Genomic DNA, 16,320 nt, shown 5'->3' on the forward strand with positions numbered 1-16,320 from the left:
GCCTGGAGTCTGCTTCGGATTCTGTCTTGCCCCCTCTCTCTCTGCCCCTCCTCCGCTTGTACACGCACACACTCTCACTTGTGCTCTCTCAGAAATAATAAGTGAATAAACTTAAAAAAAAAAAAAAAGAATCGATCTTCAGCATTTGGTGGGCTTACCCCAACCCCACCCCGCAGTAGCAGTGAGGTTGGGGTCAGCATCCATTCTCTGCTCTTCCAGAATCTTCCATCCCTCACCACGGCCACCACTTTCCAAAGTGTATAGACTGAGGTTACATTCCTTTCTTCATCGGCTTGCTTTCTGTTGTTGAAAATTGTCCTGGCTTTTAACTTTCACCTCTTTCTTACTGGGAAAGCACAATTCCCTGATCGAATTTTGTTCTGCTGTCTTTATCTGGAAATCTTGTGGTGAGCTTTTTTAAAACAGGGAAGATAGGAAAAGCAAAACATTCCTAGACCCAGCCCTGGGCCTTCCATTTCAGAGGGCCTGGAACGGAGCCCAACGATCTCCTTTTTATTTATTTATTTTTAAATGTTTTATTTATTTTTGAGACAGAGAGAGAGGGCGGGAGCAGGGGAGGGCAGAGAAAGAGGGAGACACAGAATCCGAAGCAGGCTCCAGGCTCCGAGCTGTCGGCACAGAGCCTGACGCGGGGCTCGAACCCACGAACCATGAGATCGTGACCTGAGCCGGAGTCAGATGCTTCCCGACTGAGCCCCCCCCTCAGGCGCCCCAAGTATCTCCTTTTTCAAAGCGTCTCCATGGTTTTTAGGATCAATCAAGTTTACATCCGTATCCTTAGGAGAAGATTATATGCTCTTGCCTTTTCATGAGCCTGTCTGAAGAGCAAGTTTAATATACAAAACACTTAAAGTTTCTCAGGAAGACCCCATAAATTTATAGATGCTCCTTGTGGTTTATTTTCTTGCTTGTTTGTTAAGATAACCTCATACGAAATAAGGCAAGAAAGCCCATCGCCAGAGAATGCAGAGGAAAGTCAATCTATTTTGTCAGTGGTCCCTGAGACAAATATCCTGCTTTCCCTCCCAGACCTCTTAAGCTTTCCGATGTCTGCTGGCAATGTCTGCTGGAGTGAATTATTCATTGGTGCTTTTAAGACGCATTTTGAATGCCGTCTGTATAGGCTAACCTGGTCAAAGCGTTACTCACTCATCACAATTTGATGGTTCTTTTTTAACTTTTTAAAAATGTTTTATATTAGAGAGAGAGAGAGTGTGTGTGTGAGTGTGCACGCTCAAGTGAGGGAGGGGCAAAGGGACAGAGACAGAATCGGAAGCAGCTCCAGGCCTTGAGGTGTCAGCACAGAGCCCGACGCGGGTCTCGAACCCATGAACCGGTGAGATCACGACCTGAGCCGAAGTCGGACGCCCAACCGACGGAGCCCCCAGGCGCCCCGGTCACATCCACTTTGTATGTGAAATGTACCTTGATTGAAATTGTAAACTTACGATGGCCCATTTTCTTCTGGGCAAATCAGTAGACTCAGGGGGAACAGAAAAGAAATAAAATGTGAAATGATGAAAAGAGGAACGTGAGAGGAACACGGGAGTGAGCCCGACACACCGTCGGCGAGGCCCCCGCCGCGGCCCGTTGGGCAGCAGCCTCCGGCTGATTCTCCAAAGCACAGCCCTACCCGACATCAGCCAGTGGAGGCCTGTGCGTGGGCTCCCTTTTTCCACGTTCGCCTCCTAGATTTCGTATGAATGTAAGTGTGTCAGCCATAGAGATGGTCTGGATTCGTGACCTGGAGATGAGATCAGGAAGAGATGGGAGTGATTGCAGCTCATGGGAGCGTGTCTGGCGCGAATCTGCTGGGCCGGTCGAAAGTTCTAGTTCAATGTCGTAGCATGAACACCTGCCGAACATTGTCTCCAGGTCCTTCCAGAAGATTTTCTTCCCTTGTTTCCCTTTTGTATTAGCTCTTTGGAGGGGCAGCCACACAGCCTTGACAGCATGCCCTTGGCACTTGGATTTTTAATTTGAACTTTTGGACACAGTCCACACGCTTTCCATGGCTTGAGGGTAATACTGTTCAGTTGCAGATGATCACGAAGGAACAGTGGCCTGGCGGGAACTCCCCCTCCCCCCCAGCTCAGGGCTACAGATGAAAGTGGCTCCGTGAATATACAAGGTCTGTCCTCTCCCGTTCAGGCCAGCTCCTAACAGTCAGGTTGACATCAGCTAGCGCCCCCTCTGTTCTTTTTTTTTTTTAACGTTTATTTATTTTTGAGAGAGAGACAGAGACAGAGCATGAGCGTGGGGCAGGGCAGAGAGAGAGAGAGGGAGACACAGACTCTGAAGCAAGCTCCAGGCTCTGAGCTGTCAGCACAGAGCCTGATGTGGGGCTTGATCTCGTGACCCTCGAGATTGTGACCTGAGCGCCAGTCGGTCGCTTAACCGACTAAGCCACCCAGGCACCCTGAGATTTACTTTTAAAAAAAGGAAGGAAAAAAATTAAGAAAAAAAAGAGGGCGCCTGGGTGGCTCAGTCAGCTAAGTGTCCGACTTTGGCTCAGGTCATGATCTCGTGGTCCATAGGTTTGAGCCCTGCATTGGGCTCTGTGCTGGCAGCTCAGAGCGTGGAGCCTGTTTCTGATTCTGTGTCTCCCTCTCTCTCTGCCCCTCCCCCACTCGTGCTTGTCTCTCTCTGTCTCAAAAATGAATAAACCAAAAAAATTTTTTTTAAAAAAAGGAAGGAAGTGGGGTGCCTGGGTGGCTCAGTCACTTAAGCGTCCAGCTTCGGCTCAAGTCATGATCTTGCAGTTCATGGGTTCGAGCCCCTCATCAGGCTCTGTGCTGACAGCTCAGAGCCTGGAGCCTGTCTTTGGATTCTGAGTCTTCCTCTCTCTCTGACCCTCCCCTGCTCACAATCTGCCTCTCTCTCTCTCAAAAATGAATACACATTAAAAAATTTTTTTAATAAAGGAAGGAAATGAGTGGATTTCAGCTGTGGACATTCTGTGATTTTTTTTTTTTTAACTTATAAACAAAAGCCCTGACTTCATCTTTCATTACTGATTTCTCAATCATTTTTTATTCTCAATCATCTTTCGATAGAAGGTGACATGTCTTGCATTTTCGTTTCAGGAATCTTGCAAAGAAATACCAACCTAAAAAGAACTCGAAGGAGGAAGAAGAGTACAGGTCTGTTTAACACCGAAACTTACGTGGGGACATCTTTATGCTAGTGGTGGTGGTGATGAGGGAAAGGAAAAGTGAAATCAACAAACAAACTGCCTTCCCCACTCTCGTCTGTGTTACTTTTTAAATTGGGAGAACAATAAAAAGCCTTTTCAACTAACTTTCCTTTTACTGAGGCACTAGACCTATTCCGGATTGTTGCAGTTAAAGTGATTGGGAAAAGCTTAGATTGTAATCTATGCAAATACAAGAAGTGTGAATTATGCGTTTCACTGTCTTGATTTGGTTTTGTAAATCAGGAGTCTTTTTCATCAAGAAATAGGTTCATTTCAGTCAGTAGCTAGGGCTCCCTGCTGTGGATGGCCCCAAAGGATTACGTCTCTAATTCAGACTTAAATATTTACTGCCTTAGTGCATAGAGCATGTGTAAGTGTTTGGGGTTATATGTGGACCGAGCACTAACAGAGCCAAATATGCCTTTTGTGGAGTGATTCGGTGTCCCTGGTGCATGTCTCAGTGGTAATTAATTCTGAGCCATTTGGAGGAGAACACTCTTCTGTGTAATGAATTGTCGGGACCCTGTGGGAGGTGGACGCACATCAACCTGACTTTAATTAATACTTGGTCGGTGTGCAGCGCGTTCAAACGGACGTGGCCTTGTTTGCAAAGGAGCGGTGTGTGTTCTGTTCTGTAGGTACACGGCATGTAAAGCCTTCCTTTCCACCCTGAACGAGATGAATGATTACGCGGGGCAGCACGAAGTTATCTCCGAGAACATGACCTCCCACATCACTGTGGAGTTAGCCCGCTACGTCCAGGAGCTGAAGCAGGAGAGGAAATCGGTAACACGTGTTTGTGGGTTTCTTTCCCAAGAAATGGACCAGGGATCACGGGAATATCCCTAGAAGCTTTCAAATGAAATACAGTGATTTAAGGTGGTGGGTCTTGAACTGACACCTTGTAAGAATTGCATAAGGGGCGCCTGGGGGGCTCAGTCCGTTAAGCGTCTGACTTCAGCTCAGGCCATGATCTCCTGGTTTGTGGGTTTGAGCCCCGCATCGGGCTCTATGCCGACAGCTCAGAGCCTGGAGCCTGCTTCGGATTCTGTGTCTCCCTCTCTCTCTGCCCCTCCCCTGCTCATGTGCTGTCTCTCAAAAAAAAGTTGATGTTAAAAAAAAAAAAGAATCGTATAAAAGTTACAGACCCTGTTCTTAGAAGGCGTTTCTAGGTCTTTACAAGGGTCCCTCACTCAGATAGCGAACCTTATCCGAGGATCCCCAGGGTACTAATCCCTTTGATGGATTTAAATATATTTGTGGGATTAGATATAAAAGGAATAAGCAATACAATATGCTGTGTGGAATAAATTGTATTTTTTAATGTTTGTTTTTATTTTTGAGAGAGAGAGAAAGAGAGAGCAAGCATGTGTGCCACAGGGTGGAGGGGGGGGGGTGGCCGCTGAGGATCCAAAGCGGACTCTGTGCTGACAGCAGAGAGCCTACCACGGGGGTCAGACTCGTGAGCCATGAGATCATGATCTGAGCCGAAGTCGGCCGCTCAGCCTACTGAGCCCCCCGGGCGCCCCTGGAATCAACAGTATTAAAATAAATGCTTCTACGTGTTCAAAAGAGCAGAAAGATGGCCTCAGTTTCATGCACTGTTGTTTGGCTTATCAGTTAACCAGCGGAGGGGGCCTTTGTTTTTTTTCCCTCCTGCCCTCATGATCATCTTTTCATAGCTTTTATTATTAAGGAAGGAGAAAAATGTACGGTCACATAAAGTACATGTATTGCAAAGATTTCATCCTAAAAGATTTATTTTATGTCTTTATTGGAAGTCTGTTTCTTTATTTTGAGAGAGACAGAGACAGTGTGAGTGAGGAAGGGGGGGACGGAGAATCCCAAGCAGGCTTTGCACCGCGAGCACGGAGCCTGATGTGGGGCTCGATCCCATGAAAGCATGAGATCATGACCTGAGCGAAAAACCAAGAGTCAGATGCTTAACCGGCTGAGCCACCCAGGCACCCCTTAAAAATTTATTTATTTATTTATTTTAGTGTTTTATTTATTTTTGAGAGACAGAGAGACAGCACGAGCAGGGGAGGGTCAGAGAGAGAGGGAGACACAGAATCTGAAGCAGGCTCCAGGCTCTGAGCTGTCAGCACAGAGCCCAACACAGGGCTCGAACCCACAAACCGTGAGATCATGACCTGAGCCGAAGTTGGACGCTCAACTGACTGAGTCACCCAGGTGCCCCTAAAAAATTTATTTTTAAGCCGTGGTCTCTGTCACTGTTCTTTGATCCCTGAGGAGGTGCATGGTACTATGTTAGTAATGAGGTTCGAAAGCAGGCCAGTGAAAACACTTTTTCATTTACATTTGCGTCCACCGTGATTCTTTTAGTGGTCTGGTGTCGCTTGTGCCAACAGGGAACAGATCATTCCTGCTGAAACAGAAGAGACATTAAGTATTAATGACCAAAATAATTATTTCATGGCCGTTGTGACCATACTTCGCGGCTACAAAGTATGAGTGCAGGTGCTCTGGGAGCAATGACAGGAAAACCCAACAGGCTCGGGCTCAGGCTGAGGGAGACGCTTCCAGGGGCCCTTAATTAACAGTTAACGCTTCGACAAGACTCGAAGTCTGAGGGAGCGCAGCCAGTGCAAAGGCCCTGCGACAGGAAGGTATTTGGAATGTCTGAGGCGTTCACTTCTTCCGACGCTATAAATAGGCGGCTCTGGGTGTGGTTAGAGGTTAGGAACAGAGAGATGCCTTCAGGTCAACCCATGTTTAAAAAAATGTTCATCAACCGAGATGGGATTTTTATCTGTTCGCATTAGAGGGGCGGAGCTCAACCTGGGGTCGGCTTTCTCCCAGCCCAGCCACATTGGCAGTATCAGGGGTCTGGAGGACTCTTGGGGGGGGGGGGCTGCCACCAGCATCTGGTGGGTGGAACCCAGCCGTGCTGTTCAACACCCTCCGATGCACAGGGCACCCCGCCCCCCCCATGAAGAAGGACCTGGCTCCTGATGTCCGTCGCGCCCTGATGGAGAAATCCTGCAGGCGGTGTCAGCCTCTTCCAGACCATTCGTTCAGCGAGAACTTTTGCCGTGATGGGAAGGAAGCACGGAAACAAAATACTAAGGTTCAGAACGAAATGCAGTTGCCCAAGAAGAGCATAAAGTCAGTGCAGTCAATCTGAACAGGAGCTTGGACGTGAACTCCCCTCACCCTTGCAGAGTTTATCCCCTCTTCCTGTTTGTTTCTTACTTCGGTGCTTTGTGTCTCTGGACTGACCTACACCCACCTTTTTTTTTTTAATAATGTTCACTTGTTTTGAGAGACAAGGAGAACAAGTGGGGGAGGGGCAGAGAGAGAGAGAGAGAATCCCAAGCCTCAGCCTGCCCTCAGCCTGGAGCCCAACTTGGAGCTTGAGCTCATGAACCTTGAGATCATGGTTGGAGCTGAAATTAAGAGTCAGATGCTCAACCAACTGAGCTACTCAGGTGCCCTACTTTAAAAAAAAAAAAAAGCTTATTTTGAGAGAGAGAGAGTGAGTGTGTAAGCCAGGGACGGGCAAAGAGACAGTGTGAGAGAGAATCCCAAGCAGGCTCTGTGGTCTCAGCCTGGAGCCCGATGTGGGGCTCGATCCCACGAACCATGAGTTCATGACCTGAGCCGAAACCAAGAGTCAGATGCTTCACTGACTGAGCCCCCCAGGTGTCCCTCCTGCTATTTTGAATTCTTCTCCAGCCACGTTGCTCCCTTGCTGCTCCTCATCCTTGCCCTGTGGGATCCTGCCTCAGGGCCTTTGCACTGGCCTTTTATTTCCTCAGAAAGCTTTCCCCCCAGTTATCTGCAGAGCTCACCTGCTGGCTTCTTTCTCAGGAGTACCGTCTTCTCATTGAGGTCTGTCTGGTCCACCTCCTTTAAACTTACAAAGTCCCGCCTCCCCTCCCCCTCCTCACTGCCCCCACCTTCCCTGCTTTACTGTTTCTCCACAGTGGCTGTCGGCATCTAACATTTTATGCCTTTGCTTTCTTTCATCTCACACTAGAACGGAAGCTCCAAGAGGGCCAGAATTTTCTTGGCTACCGATGTATCTGGAGCTCCTGGAGGGGTGCCCGGGGTGGGACAAAGCGGCTCTGGATAAATCCCCCCCCCCCCCGAGTGGAAGGAATAATTTAGAGGAAGTGAGAAGCCGTGTTCGACTCCGCCTTGTCCTCGGTTGGACTTGGTGTCCCTGGAGGGTCCGTGTGTGTCGTCGCTGGGTTACGACTGGGCGCTCTGTTCTGTTTACTCCCCGGTAATCACACGTCTTCTGTGCAGCCCGTCATATCTGTAGTTTGAATTCTCTTCCTTTTTTTAATCAGAAATTATAGTAATTTATGGAGTAAATTATAGGCGGCACAGATACACGTTAAATAATATCTTACAATACGTACTGTTCCTTTTATTTTAAGGAGACTGACAGGCACACATCTCGGAGTCAAATGTTCTGCTGGAAAGAAACATAAACAGTGCTCTCTTGAGGCACGTTGTAATTATATTAAAATGACATTTGAGGAAGCTGGGAAAACTTTTATTTATTTAGTTTTTACTTGTTTATTTACTTTTGCGAGAGAGCAAGAGAAAGAGCAGGGGAGGGGCAGAGGTGGAGGGGGGCGGAGACAGAGGATCTGAAGTGGCTCTGTGGGGGCAGAGGAGAGCTGGTCGCGGGGCTCGAACTCATGAACCGTGAGATCGTGACCTGAGCCAAAGTCGGAGGCTTAACAGACTGAGCCACCCAGGCGCCCCAGGAAACTGGGGAACCTTTGAAACATCTAGAGAGAATGCCAGTAGGCAAATGCATGTCTGTGGTGTTTTGATATGTACCGTTATTTGGAGGGACCGTACCTTGTGGCGTGTTGTATGCGGAGATGCTGTGCCTTTAACAATTATTCTGATAATATTGGTTATTTAACTGGCCCCACGTGTTCCTGTTTACGGATTATCATAACTGGTGTCTATTATGCCTCAACATTTACTCTTCACCGTGTCCCTCGGGGAGGGGGACCAGGGCACATTTACTCCAGACCGGGAGGCTGCAGGGGGGAGGTGGAGAGCCAGGCCCATCCCGGGCTGGAGATGGGTGCCTCTCTAGGACAGCATGTGTGGGCATGCATCCTTTTGTTTCCATTGACTTACTTTTTAAATGTTTATTCGCTTTTGAAAGAGAGAGAGAGAGAGAGACAGAGCACGAGTGGGAGAGGAGTAGAGAGAGAGGGAGACACAGAATCGGAAGCAGGCTCCAGGCTCTGAGCTGTCAGCACACAGCCCAATGCAGGGCTCGAACCCACGAACTGTGAGATCATGACCTGAGCCGAAGTCGGACGCCCAACCGACTTGATCATTTACCCCACATCCAAGGATGCGGGTCAGAGTGTGACCTGAGCCAAAGTCAAGAGTCGGACGCTCAGCTGACGGAGCCGACCAGGCGCCTTCCCCCCAACTCTTACTAGTGAGTGAGCTTACTTGCTTTTGACAAGAGGACTCTTAAAAACACGGCAGAGGGGTGCCTGGGTGGCTCAGTCGGTTAAGCCTCCGGCTTCGGCTCAGGTCAGATCTCACGGTCGTGGGTTCGAGCCCCGCATCGGGCTCTGCGCTGACAGCTAGCTCAGAGCCTGGAGCCTGCTTCCGGTTCTGTGTCTCCCTCTCTCTGCCCCTCCCCCTCTCATGCTCTGTCTCTCTCAGTATCAAAAATTAAAAAAAAAACTAAAAAAAAAAAAAAACACGGCAGAATGGGAGCCTTTCCACTTTCTGGTGACGTCCGCGATTGGCAGAAGGGCCACCACGGAGCCGGGACTCAAATCCCGGTCCGCTGCTGGTGTCACATCTGGTAGCCCTGTCACTGTCCTCCCTAGAGCGCTGACCGCGTGCGTCAGATCTTCCTCCCGAGAAGGGAGAGCGGAGGCCACAGCGCGTCCAGGGCTCCCTGGGGGGCTGGCGGGCAAAGACCGGGAGGACACCGGCGCTCACCAGCTGTGAGACCCCAGACGGGTACGACGCCTCTCTGAGCCCTCAGGCCTGAGTGGACCTTTCTAAACGCGTTGACTTGGTGGATGGCCCTGAAAACCAGGCCGCTCGCGAGATTTCAGGGCGAGCTGGGCTTGCTCCCGGCTCACCAGTCATCACGTCTTGCTTGAGCCCCAGTCTCACCGTCCGCATAACCCGTTTCGGGCCGTTCGGATGTGGCGGCGAAATCCTATCTGCCCAAAGGGATGATTTAGAATTTACAGGATGACCGCTGGGTCTCATTACTGCTTATAGAGCGTTTCCAAGCTCCGTCTCGAATACTACTGGAAAATGATTCCTCCTCTGGATTTTGCTACGTTGGAGTAGACGTAGCAAGAGCCTGCACAGTAAAAAAAAATAGCTCATTAGGCAAAAGATGGCTCCTTCCTTTTTTGTCAAGATCTGAACGAAGGGAGTAAGAAGGACGGGAGTAGAGTGAGAGATGGACTTTCTCCTCGTCTTGGGGGCCATCTGATGACGAGCCGGCGAGTTGATCTTGAAGTCTTAAAACCCTCGCTTGTAAAATAGGACGCTTGCTGTTCATGTGTTTAAGAGAAAAGACAGGTCTTCCACGGCTCTGCCCGTATCTACCATGTTCCCGCATCACGTGCAATTCTCACATAGTATTAAAAAAAACTTTTTTTAGCAGCGATTTATTTTTGAGAGACAGCACAAGTGGGGGGGGCAGAAAGAAAGAGACACAGAACCGGAAGCAGGCTCCAGGCTCTGAGCTGTCAGCACAGAGCCTGATGCAGGGCTCGAACCCATGAACTGTGAGATCATGACCTGAGCCGAAGTCAGACGCTCAACCGACTGAGCCCCCCGGGCGCCCCTCACTTAGTGCTGTGAACAACCAGTGTTTGTCCTGACACACAGATCTGTAGGTTCATTTTTATGAAAATGCACTGATGTTTTTCAAAAGTAACTTCCTTAAAAGGAAATCTTGCCTCGTGGTCTGGTGGGACGGCATGTTCCCGCTGGCCGAGGTCGGGGCCGGCAATGGTTCAGGAAGCACGAACAGTCCTGGGAGCCCACAGCGAGGGGGCCCTTCAGTTTGTCCCCTCACGGGCTCCCCTGCAGCAACCCTATTTTTGGCGAGATGCCTCTCTTTAGAGATGTTCCAATCAGTGGCCCGTCTTTGGGGTGAAGGTAGACCAAAGTACACAGAGTTCTACTGCTCAGGTGGTCAGTTGTTTGTTTGTGAATGTAAATTACCAATAGGGGCGCCTGGGTGACTCAAGTCGGTTGATCGTCCGACTTCGGCTCAGGTCATGATCTGTCGGTTTGTGGGTTCGAGCCCCACGTCGGGCTCTGTGCTGACAACCCAGAGCCTGGAGCCCGCTTCGGATTCTGTGCCTCCCTCTCTCTCTGTCCCTCCCCAACTCATGCTCTGCCTCTCTCAAAAATAAACAAGCATTAAAAAAAATTTTTAATTAAAAAGAACGTAAATTACCAATAAATCTGCACTCTGTGACCATGGGCAGGACTTGCTGGTACTCAGTGATAAGAAGGAGAAATTGCTGGGAAATCAAGATTCTCTGAATGGCAGCATGATGAGTTTTAATGTATAAAATCTGGAAATTTTATACTTGCCTGATTTTCCTAGATTTTTACAAATTTACAGTGAATACAGTATTCATCTCTTTTAGCTGATCACCGGCAAAAAGAACTTCTGTTTCCTGTATTTACTCTCCTTCTCCTTTTTTTGAAGGAGGGGGTGCCATGATTCATTTATTAGTTGTCAGTATTATATAGGATGTTACCAAAACTCTGGATTAAAGAATAAAAACTGGGGTCCCTGGGCGGCTCAGTTGGTTAAGCGTCCGACTTCGGCTCGTGTCATGATCTCAGAGTTCGTGGGTTTGAGCCCCGCGTCAGGCTCTGTGCTGACAGCTCGGAGTCTAGAGCCTGCTTCAGGTTCCGTGTCTCCCTCTCTCTCTGCCCCTCCCCTGCTCGCACTGTCTATCTCTCTCTCTCTCAAAAATATAGATTAAAAAATGTTTTTAGAAAGAACAAAAACTCAAATATTTTATAAATCAAAACCTCATTTTCCCCAGTTTCCTTCTAGATATCATTTATAGACATAAAGACATTGACATGTATATAGACAGACATAGATATGTATACATGACATCTATATAAATATACATAGAACTTAAGCATATGAGTCCTATATAGATATAATTTATATATTTTTTATTTTCCATTTAATATCATAAGCAGTTTCCATTTTCCTACACGAAAACATACAACTTTAATCATTAGAATTTTGTGGCTATGTATTATTCTAATGTATTATACACTTAATTAATTCTTTTTTTTTTTAATTTTTTTAATGTTTTATTTATTTTTGATACAGAGAGAGAGACAGAGCATGAGAGGGGTAGGGGCAGAGAGAAGGAGACACAGAACCAGAAGCAGGCTCCAGACTCTGAGCTGTCAGCACAGAGCCTGATGCGGGGCTTGAACCCACGAACGTGAGATCTGACCTGAGCCAAAGCCGGAGGCTTAACCGACTGAGCCACCCAGGCGCCCCTCACTTAATTAATTCTTTAGTGTTTGATCTATTGGCCATTACGAGTTCGTGATTACTTACTTACTTATCGCAACAATACTGCAGCGAACCCATTACTTTAATAGCTGTTTTGGGCATGAGGAGGGGATCATTTCTCCAAGCTGAATTCCCAGAAAGAGAACCTGAGGACAAAGCTCACAGGACGTCCGGTTCTCGCTTGATGAGGCTTTGGTCGTTTACAAGAGTAACGGTCTGTAACGGGAGTAGGGAGTACATACAGTCTCGTGGGTGATCTCTGCGCACTGGATCTAGTGATGAGAGCGTTTCGGAGGGGCTGTTTGGGGCAGCGGCAGCTTCGAGTCTGTCACAGATCTGCGGTGGTGGCCGCCAGCGGCATCAGAGGGATTGATGGAGATTTGTAGCCCCAGAAGGGGAGTCCGGAAGTCCTGGCCAACATTTACTGGAACCTTTAAGTAAACTTCTCCCAGCAGGTGGAAAATATGGTTTGTTACAAAATATTGGCCAGGAGCAGAACCGCTTTTTGGCAGTGGGTCTCTGAAAAGTTCTAGAGGAAACAATATACAATACCTTCAGTGACTCACTCAAATTTTTAGAAACCCAGAGAGCGTGCTTACAAGATGCCATATTACATAGCGTTGGCCAGTAATTATTTTTCCCCTGAGGTTTCAGGGATGTTTAAAAACAGTTACTAAAAGATAACATTCCTCTTGAAGTAGGTGTTGGGTAGGTCCTATTTAGAAACATAGGGAGGGGCCCCCCAGGTGGCTTAGTCCGTTCAGCGTCCGACTTCAGCTCAGGTCAGGGTCTCACAGTTCGTGAGTTCAAACCCCGAGTCGGGCTCTATGCTGACAGCTCGGAGCCTGGAGTCTGCTTCTGATTCTGTGTCTCCCTCTCTCTCCACCCCTCCCCAGCTCACTCTCTGTCTCTCTCTCTTTCTCTCTCAGCACTAAATAAACATTTATAAAAAGAAAGAAAGAAAGAAAGAAACATCATCCAGACCTCTCCATCTAAAATGCCTCTGTGCCATGTCCCCACCCCTGACCCCCTCCCTCTTTTTCTGTGTCCACTAGTTTTCACAAGGACAGGGGACTTGGTTTAATTTGCTCTGTGTTCCTCCTGCCTAGAGCAGCACCTGCCCATGTGGGTGCCCAGTTAGCATGTGTGGAATGAATGACTGGGTCCCATGTAAGAACTTTCAGCCTTTTCAGGGAAGGACCCCTGCCCCTGAAGTGCCACCCCTGGGCAGCCTGGCCCTCTGGGTGAGACTCTAACTGATGGCGACTCTCCTTGTCTGGGTTTGGAAGGAACACCCCTGTACCCTGGGAAGAAGAGGTCAAGTGAGGGACGTGTCTCAAGGTCTGCTGAAGGTCATCCTGGGAGTTCATCAGGGCGCACCTGACTGGCCCAGTCCATGGAGCATTCTGATGATCTCGGGGTTGTGAGTTCAAGTCTCACGCTGGACTTAGAACTTACTTTAAAAAAAAAAAAAAAAGGTAATCGGATTCTTCAGAACAAGTAGAATGTTAAGGAATATGAAAGAAAGGGTTATCCTGAAGAACAGGTCAAAAAGCCTTCCGGAGGCCAGGTGCTTTGTGCACGAGGAGCATTCTGGGTAGCGAAAGCCAGCAGGAGAATGACAGGAATGACAGGAACAGTGGGGAGAAGCTGTAAAGGGAACTTGGCGCTGGCTGCCGGGCGGAGAGTGGGGTCCCCTGCCCGGTGCCCAGATGGCCTGGGGGAGGGGGAGGGGTGGAGGTAAGCAGCTCAGCAGGATGCTGAGGCAGGCGTTGAAACAAGTTCGCTGAGAAGCTGTCCATATTATAAATGTAGACCTTCCCGAATAAATCCTATTTATTTAATCATCTGACCATACCGCATAAATCAGAATGCGACCCCATCACATCACGTGCTCGGGATGAAAGTAGGGGTGACTGCTCCCTCGGGCAGCGCTGAAGGTGGTTGAGCTCCCCCCCAGCCCGCATCCTTCCCCCACCCAGCCCGCATCCTCCCCCCACCACCCGGCTGCTCAGAATTGGAGTTGCGTTAATTAATCTCGTGTCGGCATTAGAAGCTGCTAGTGTTCGGACCCACCCTGCTGTGGGTTTTGAAGAAATTATAACATTATGTCACAGGCATATTTTCTGCAGGCTCCTTTTTTTTTTTTCTCTCGGCCTTTTCAAGTCTTTGTGTTCCTTTGTTTTCATCTGTGGAATGTGAGTTTTATTTAAAATTCCAGATGGTTGACTGTCCTCAATTGAGTGTTTATTCTCTTTTCTTTTTTTCCACTTTTTTTGGAAGTGGCTGTTCTCAGATCAGTGCTATATTTTGCTTTTTTATGGCGTTTTAAAAATTAATGGTCCCTTATATATAAATCTAGTAAAAAGGAGCAGCTGTTGTACCTAATTGTGGAGTGTGGACAATAAACATTTTCACAGCCGAAGGATGAGGTCTTGCAGTGCACTAGAACATTCTTGGAAGCTTTGTCGTTGAAGTTTTTCTTTAAGTTAGTGGTTGTTTATTTTAGGTTCCCTGTGATTCTTATCTTAGCTGCCCCTGGTCAGTGGGAGATTTCTAAAAAAAAAAAAAAAAAGGAAGGATGGTTTTATTTGTATAGATGTTATCTGTATATATTTTTTAAATTGTTTATTAATGTTTATTTGAGAGAGAGGTTGGGGGTTGGGGGGGAGCGTGAGCAGGGGAGGGGCAGAGAGAAGGAGACACCGAATCCGAAGCAGGCTCCATTGGAGCTGTCAGCCCAGAGCTCGATGCGGGGCTCGAACCCACGAACCGTGAGATCATGACCTGAGCTGAAGTTGGGTGCTCAACCGACTGAGCCACCCAGGTTCCCCTTATCTGTATATTTTTAAGGTTCATCCCCAAAATGGAAAGACAAGTAAGTTTAGCCTTCGGCTGCGATGCCCTCAGGCATTTTCAGAAGTCTGTGATTGCCTTCGGAGAGAAACAAAAGCATCGTGCTTACGGAGAGAGTCCAGAGGCTTGTCTGGGTGTCCAGAGATGGCATTTCCTGCCTCTCTGCTGATAGGAGAAAAGCCCGCTCATGACTTCACTCTGCAGTTCCAAAAGACCTATTCTCTTTTTCTAGAGAACAATTCCTCTTTCTTTAGAGCCGGAGGCACACTTGTAGACACACACTTGCTCACTGTCCTGCGAAGAAATGCTTTGCCATTGTTTGTGCAGAAACAACAAACCCATCTGGCCAAGCCCATGTGTTTACCTTTGTAACTGTTTTTTGTTTTGTTTTGTTTTGTTTTTTGAGAGAGAGAGAGACAGAGCATGAGCTGGGGAGGGGCAGAGAGAGGGGGAGACACAGAATCCGAAGCAGGCTCCAGGCTCTGAGCTGTCAGTGCAGAGCCCGACGTGGGGCTTGAACCCACGAACCGTGAGATCATGAGCTGAGCCGAAGTCGGACGCTCAACCAACTGAGCCCCCCAGGCGCCCCCTTCGTAACTGTTTGAAGAATTGGCCTTTCAGATTGAAGAAGGGGAGAGAGAGCTGGATGCAGGTGTTGGGTCACCGTATGGCGCTCAGGACAGTCAGGAGGGCCCCGGTCCCAACTGCCAACTCACTAAGGAGTCAGCACCACATATTTTTCTGTGTGTTGAAGCCAGATGAGTTTTGGAGGAACCCGTACCAGGACAGAAAGATGAGGAGGAAAATCACTGTCACCTCGATTTTTCCTTGTCACTGGAAATGATAGGGTCTCAAGTGTAGTTCTCAGATGATTGTGTGGGTTTTTAAAATTTTTTTATGTTTTATTCTGCATTTGAGAGAGAGAAAGAGACAGAGCACAAGCATGGGAGGGGCAGAGAGAAGGAGACAGAATCTGAGGCAAGTTCCAGGCTCCGGGCTGTCAGCACAGAGCCCAGCGCGGGGCTCGAACTCCCGGGGAGGGAGACCATGACCTGAGCTGACGTCGGATGTCCAACTGACTGAGCCTCCCAGGCGTCTCTGTTTTTTTTTTTTTAATGTTTTTATTTTTGAAACAGCGGCAGATTGCGAGTGGGTGAGGGGCAGAGAGCGAAGGAGACACAGAATCGGAAGCAGGCTCCGGGCTCCGAGCTGTGGGCGCAGAGCCCACTGGGGTGCTGGAGTTCACAACCGTGAGATCACGACCCGAGCCGAAATCAGGAGTCAGATGCCAAGCCAGCTAAGCGCTCCAGGCGCCCCTGGAATCAATTCATATTCATCATTATTAAATATTAAGTGGGGGGGGGGTCCAGAGTATTCACTGGGTGGGTTTTCAATCAAAATCAGCCCTTGTGCTCGCAGAATATTTTTTTTTTTTTTGGCGCAGGGTGGGGGGTCGGGGGGTGTCTTCAGAGAGGACCCCTTTGATGATGGAGCCAGGCCACCCTTCCTGGCAGTGCCGTCACCTGTGTGTTCTCCGCCCAGGACCCCCGAAAACGTTCGTTTTGAGGGCCTGACCCCGGACCCGGCTCTGAGCCTGGTGCTAGAGTGTCCCCCCGCCCCCCCGCCCCGCTCCCCGCTTTGTGTCTGTCTTTGAATCTCAAAGTGAAACGGGATGAAGAGATCTTTTCAGTTGAAT

At 48.5% G+C, this 16,320-nt stretch overlaps 1 protein-coding gene across 9 annotated transcripts in view; it reads left to right on the forward strand.

Annotated features, from left to right (window-relative positions):
- Nucleotides 1–16,320, forward strand: part of FNBP1 (formin binding protein 1) — a 140,484-nt gene that overhangs the window by 61,258 nt on the left and 62,906 nt on the right. For all 9 annotated transcript variants that reach the window (XM_029919382.1, XM_029919373.1, XM_029919374.1 and 6 more), the window contains exons 3-4: nt 3,108–3,164; nt 3,856–4,003. In XM_029919382.1, the coding sequence (XP_029775242.1) occupies nt 3,108–3,164; nt 3,856–4,003 (205 nt within the window). The remainder of the gene's footprint in view (nt 1–3,107; nt 3,165–3,855; nt 4,004–16,320) is intronic.

This window comes from Suricata suricatta, chromosome 13 (genome assembly GCF_006229205.1).
Source record: "Suricata suricatta isolate VVHF042 chromosome 13, meerkat_22Aug2017_6uvM2_HiC, whole genome shotgun sequence".
In the NCBI taxonomy this organism is placed as follows: domain Eukaryota; kingdom Metazoa; phylum Chordata; class Mammalia; order Carnivora; family Herpestidae; genus Suricata; species Suricata suricatta.